We start from the raw sequence: 5,684 nt of genomic DNA, 5'->3' as shown, positions 1-5,684 counted from the left end.
GGAGCGGCTCTTTCTCTGCAGCCGCGCCTTCCACTCCCACCGTCGCCCAATAGCGAAAGCTCTTATTTTATTTTTTATTTTATGTCATTTTTGGTTGCTCTTTTGTCACACTTGTTAGCTTTATCTTTTTAAATTTTGATTTTTTAAATTGATTTTTTTGTACTTACATTAATTTTTCTCCTTTTTTGGAGAGTTTGCAGGCACAGAACCTGCAGCACAGACACAGCTGAGGGCTCAGGGACACTCAGCAGGCACAGAACCTGCAGCACAGACACAGCAGAGGGCTCAGGGACACTCAGCAGGCACAGAACCTGCAGCACAGACACAGCAGAGGGCTCAGGGACACTCAGCAGGCACTGAACCTGCAGCACAGACACAGCAGAGGGCTCAGGGACACTCAGCAGGCACAGAACCTGCAGCACAGACACAGCAGAGGGCTCAGGGACACTCAGCAGGCACAGAACCTGCAGCACAGACACAGCAGAGGGCTCAGGGACACTCAGCATCCACAGAACCTGCAGCACAGACACAGCAGAGGGCTCAGGGACACTCAGCAGGCACAGAACCTGCAGCACAGACACAGCTGAGGGCTCAGGGACACTCAGCAGGCACAGAACCTGCAGCACAGACACAGCAGAGGGCTCAGGGACACTCAGCCACTGCCATGGCTCTTCATGCACAGGGCACAAGCTCAGACACTCTCAGAGCAGCAGCTATTGAGGGTGAAACAGCTCATCTCTGAGACAATCTTTACTTACCCAAATCTTGAACAAAACAAACACTATCTGGGGTAAGAGTTAGCTGTGCACTCAAAATGTCTAATTTTATATGAGCTGCCTGAATCTCCCACGTCCATGCAACTGAACAGGAGACAACCATTAGTTATAGGCCATCAAGGGGATAAATCTTCATCTTTAAAATAGCATATATTTGAGCTGATTGCTAAACTAAGTGCTGTGAAAAATAAGGCCTTTCTGAGGTTACCAGGAAAACCTTACAAAAGCCAAGTTCCAATGAACAAGAAGACACAGCAAGATCTTGCCTTCTGCCTACAACACACTTCATTTTGCTGATTATCAAACCTTAGCAAGAGACCATTCTCACAGAGGCATTTCTTCTCTGCTGAATGCAGCCCAGGGATGCAGAGCCCAAGCCACCTACCCTGCCTGGGCACGCTGTGAACAGTTTGTGCAGAGACTGGGCCAGCTGGATCCTGGGATTGTTCACCATTTGCCCCACAGGATCATGTTCTTCCTTCCCAGCAAAAGCCAGCTGGGAGAATGCAGTCTGATAGCCTGGAGTATCCTCTGTGTCAATGAAGTGCTCCTTGTCAGGGGTCGTGTCATCCTCAGGCAGCTCGGAGAGGCCAAGGAGGGAGGGCCTGCAGCAAAGGAATCCTGGGGGGAGAAGGGAGGGGAACAGTGAACAGGTGAGGACAGCCTGTGCTTCACAAGAACGCTCAGATTACCTGGAACCCCTTTGCAGGGACTTGCTTAACTCCTGGCACTGTCCCTGTCCCAGGGAAGCTGCACTAGGACTGTGGGTCTGGGTCCTTTCCAGGCACAATGCAGCTGCTCATATTAACAGCATCAGCAATGCCCTCATTTTTTAGCAGCTCAAATTGCTGTGATACAAACCCAAGAATAGCAATTCTTTTCCAGATTACAGCTTTTCTCTAAGTACATTCAAAAAGAGTTCCAGTCCTGGATCCGCTTACTGTCATTCAATTTGGGCTACCTGAGCCCCCAGACTGCTGGACTGCCTTTCAGTCTCCAGAGCTTTCCCCCAGATTCCACTTTCAGGCTAAGACACTACAGCCTGTCAGGTTGTGAGTATTCTCAGGCCTCCTGACTATGACAGTTACAAGTCAAAAGTGGGCCCAGCTTTCCAGAAGGAATGCAAGCTGACAGTAGCCTAATTCCCTTCAGTGGAGCTCTACTCAGCCAAATCCAGGCTCAAACACATCTCAAACCAGCTCTGCCATTTGCTTTGAAAACACACTTCCCTTTGTGCAGTGAAGGATGAAAAGGTATGAAAAGCCTCAAGCTGAGTCTCACCACAACAGTGGGCCTGAAGAAATGCCAAAGGAGTTTATTGGAGGGGCCTATTCTGGTGAAAGCTCCTACTTTCCAGACCTCCAACAGCATCACCAGCAGACCCTGAAGAAGTGTGGCACCTACCACAGCTTGGGGTACTCAGTGTCCATCACGGGAGGACATTCTGTTAATGTCTTGGTGATGCCAACAGCACGGATCTGCTTTTCAACTTGTCCCAGACTCTTTCTGGATTTCAGGAATCATCATTTTCTGCAAAACCATTCCAAACATGTTAGTGTGACATTTAGAGAAAATCTTAGAACAATTTATCACCCTATGGTGACCAAAGAAAAGCAGAAACCACACAAAGCACCAGGAAACAGAGAACACAAGACAATTTGTTTCTTAACAATTGCTGCCCTCTTACATAGATGTTTGCACATACAAACTTTTTACAAAGGATAAAAACCAGAGACAGCAATCCTTCCCTTTTATGACCCGCTCAGGAGATCAGTAACTTGAACTATCAGTGAGGAACTGTGGGCAGAAAATCAGAAATGAACCCCAAAAGGAGAGGCACCCGGGCAGTCAGATTAGCGCCAAACCTCCTTTGCCATTTCAGCCAGAGAGACAACTCTTTCCTGCTTCAAAGGCAAAAACTGCACAGCAGCCTGAAATACAACCCAAGCCAACAGAACACACTCCCTTTGGCTGTATGCTGCCAAGTATTTCCTGCAGAGCTCATGCCCCATTTCCTGTGCCATACTAGTTAATGAAGAGGAGAAAGCAACAAGAAAAAGGATGAAATAAAACTCCAGATGAAAACAAGAGAATTGCTTTAGAGTCAGCAGCAAAATGCATTCTAAGAAGGAGACAGAAAGGGCAGCCTTCATAAATGTTCCCTTTTACTGAAGGGCATTAACTTGCTGCTCCAAAGTTTGCCTAAAAACTGCTCATCTTCTCGGGCACCACAACACTGAAACGTGGAATGCTGGAAGCACCACTTCCATTTGGTTGGTGGAACACCATTGGAAGAACCCTGTAATTCTTGCTCCTCTACAGGAGGCATCAAGCAGATTTTAAAGGATTAATAACAGACCTTGTGTGATCTGTGTAGAGATAACATCACGAATTTCATCAGCATGGCCATCTGCCTGGGGATGATTTCAACAATGTGTCACAGCTTTGACAGAGGAACGTAAACCCTTCCTCATAACTTTATTCCCATGAAGGCCAAAATGACACAAAAGCATGGAATGTTTCCCAGCATGAACACAAACTGCAGAGAGCAGTGGTCAGAATGGCTGTGCTGTGTGGCAGGGCAAGTGTGTTGCTATTAGCTGGAGATTAAATGGAGACACTTTCAGACAAGTAACGACATCACACACACCAGGAAAGGAGGAGAACTACACAAGTCCTTTAGTTCCATTCCCTCAGTTTTCATGGAGTGTCACCTGCTGTGGCCACTGCCCTTTATGTCCCCTTGACTACAGAGCATTTGGAGCAAGTCCCTGGAGCCACCAGAGTCCCACCCATGTACAGGATGCCTGATCTGTGCAACTGCACACTCTGAACCACTCGTGTCACACTGGAGCTTTTCAGAGCAAGGAACATACTTTTGATAAGTTTTGTTGGTTTGAAACTTGGAAGTCTTTGGAATAGCAGAATGAAGACCTGTTTCCTGTACCAGTCAACTGAGATTCACTGGAAATTTAAAAGAACAGTTATTCAGTTCACAGTGGGCTTTGACTGGTGCTGTCACTTTACAGAAAACAGAGATAAAGTTGTTTCCATCTCTTTAACTGATAAATGTGACATTTTTGCTCCTGAAGTGTTAACCTTTGGCATGACTGCACACTGCAGAACCAAAGCCCACAGAAGTCAGTTTTGAATGCAATTTGAGCTCATACTCACGGGGGCATATGCTCCATGATGCTGTTTAGCAGGTCAAAGGCTTGGGGATCACTGGCTTTCAAGGCAATCAGCTTCAGGAATCCCCCCAACACTCCAGGCTGCAAGGAAAGCAAACATGAAGCCAAGGGGATTCCCTGCAGTCCCGGGGAGCCGGAGGGGACGGCGGGGAACAAGCACAGCCCGCGCAGCTTCAGCCGCTTCTCCCTCCAGACCCCGCAGTCAGCGCCGCCTCCCCGCACTGTCCCGGCCCCCGCGTCTCTGCCAGGCTCAACAGGCAACTCAGGATTTACTTCCCCGGGACCTGACTCTTCCCAGGAGCAGCAAAACTGTTTCTCGGGTCCCGCCCCTGCCGTCGCTGCCGGGACCTGCTCGAGGGCCCGCCCGGCCTCTGTGCCGCTCTGGCGGGGGACCGGCTCTGTCGCCATGTGCCGCTCGCGGGGACACCGCGGCAATGCAGGGCCGACAGCGGGTGCACGGCGGCCCAGGCCGGGCCGAACGGAAGCTGCGCGCTCCCGGCGCGGGGTCCTGGCGGTGCCCGCCGCGGCGCCGATCGGGGCTGCCGGCGCCGGTGACTGCCTGCCGGCCGCGATCCTCCGCCGCCGCCGAGCCCCCCCGGTCCCGGCCCAGGGCGGGAAGCCCGCGGGGCGATGGCTTGGCGAGCGGGGGCAGGCTCGGGATCAGACAGGCGGGTACCCGCCGATCAGAGCCGAGGGGGCCTACGGACGCCAGCTTGATTGTAGTCCGGGCGGCCATCTTGAGTGCAGGCCGGAGGTGACGGCCCAGACCTCCAAGACCATAGAGTGCAAAGTGGAACAATAGAGTTGCAGGCCCCCGCCGCCATCTTGAGTGTGGCACAACCGCCCCCGGAATTACGGGACATTTTAAGCCTCGCCCGAGCGCTGACAACACCCACAGAGGTGGCACGGCCCAGGCACAGACTCAGCGCCAGAGAAGCGCAGAAAAAGAAAACAGTTGCGGGACATTCCCTTCCTTCCGAGGCAAGGCAGATAAGCCCTGCTAAGAAAAGGAAAAAAGAGGCAAGACTTGATCAAGCAAAGCACACCCTGCCAAGCTGCTCCCTCTGCTTCCATTCCGCCCTTCAGTACCACGTGACACGGCGCTGCGGGCGAGGCGCTGCGCATGCGCGAAGGTCCGGTTGCGGTGCCGCCCGCGCTGGGCCCGGACAGGGCACACAGAGAGAGCTCCGGACACACAGAGCGGGAGCTGCTGCTGCTGCTGCTGCCGGCCCAGCGAGCGCATTGCATGGCACAGGGCACAGAGAGAGAGCTCCGGACACACAGAGCGGGAGCTGCTGGCACCGGCACAGCGAGCGCATTGCATGGCACAGGGCACACAGAGAGAGCTCCGGACACACAGAGCGGGAGCTGCTGGCACCGGCCCAGCGAGCGCATTGCATGGCACAGGGCACACAGAGAGCTCCGGACACACAGAGCGGGAGCTGCTGCTGCTGCTGCTGCCGGCACAGCGAGCGCATTGCATGGCACAGGGCACACAGAGAGCTCCGGACACACAGAGCGGGAGCTGCTGGCACCGGCCCAGCGAGCGCATTGCATGGCACAGGGCACACAGAGAGCTCCGGACACACAGAGCGGGAGCTGCTGCTGCTGCCGGCACAGCGAGCGCATTGCATGGCACAGGGCACACAGAGAGAGCTCCGGACACACAGAGCGGGAGCTGCTGCTGCTGCCGGCCCAGCGAGCGCATTGCATGGCA

The 5,684-nt window shown here is 53.1% G+C and overlaps 1 protein-coding gene across 2 annotated transcripts; it reads right to left on the bottom strand.

Annotated features, from left to right (window-relative positions):
- Positions 1-1,043: 1,043 nt before the first annotated feature.
- Positions 1,044-4,757, bottom strand: LOC139669494 (collagen alpha-1(VI) chain-like). 2 transcript variants are annotated; one of them, XM_071550374.1, is made up of 4 exons: positions 3,951-4,756; positions 3,653-3,740; positions 2,181-2,306; positions 1,044-1,397 (listed from the first exon to the last, which is right to left on the bottom strand). In XM_071550374.1, exons 1-3 carry the CDS (start codon positions 4,373-4,375, stop codon positions 2,262-2,264), a joined length of 558 nt encoding a protein of 185 aa, XP_071406475.1. In that variant the 5' UTR covers positions 4,376-4,756; the 3' UTR covers positions 1,044-1,397; positions 2,181-2,261. The 2 variants fall into 2 exon arrangements, with proteins under 2 accessions (XP_071406475.1, XP_071407347.1); XM_071551246.1 differs by lacking the exon at positions 3,653-3,740 and having other exon boundaries at positions 3,951-4,757.
- Between the last annotated feature and the right edge of the window lie 927 nt (positions 4,758-5,684).

This window comes from Pithys albifrons, chromosome 1 (assembly GCF_047495875.1).
Source record: "Pithys albifrons albifrons isolate INPA30051 chromosome 1, PitAlb_v1, whole genome shotgun sequence".
Taxonomy (NCBI): domain Eukaryota; kingdom Metazoa; phylum Chordata; class Aves; order Passeriformes; family Thamnophilidae; genus Pithys; species Pithys albifrons.
This window is presented reverse-complemented; position numbering and strand designations above follow the sequence as displayed.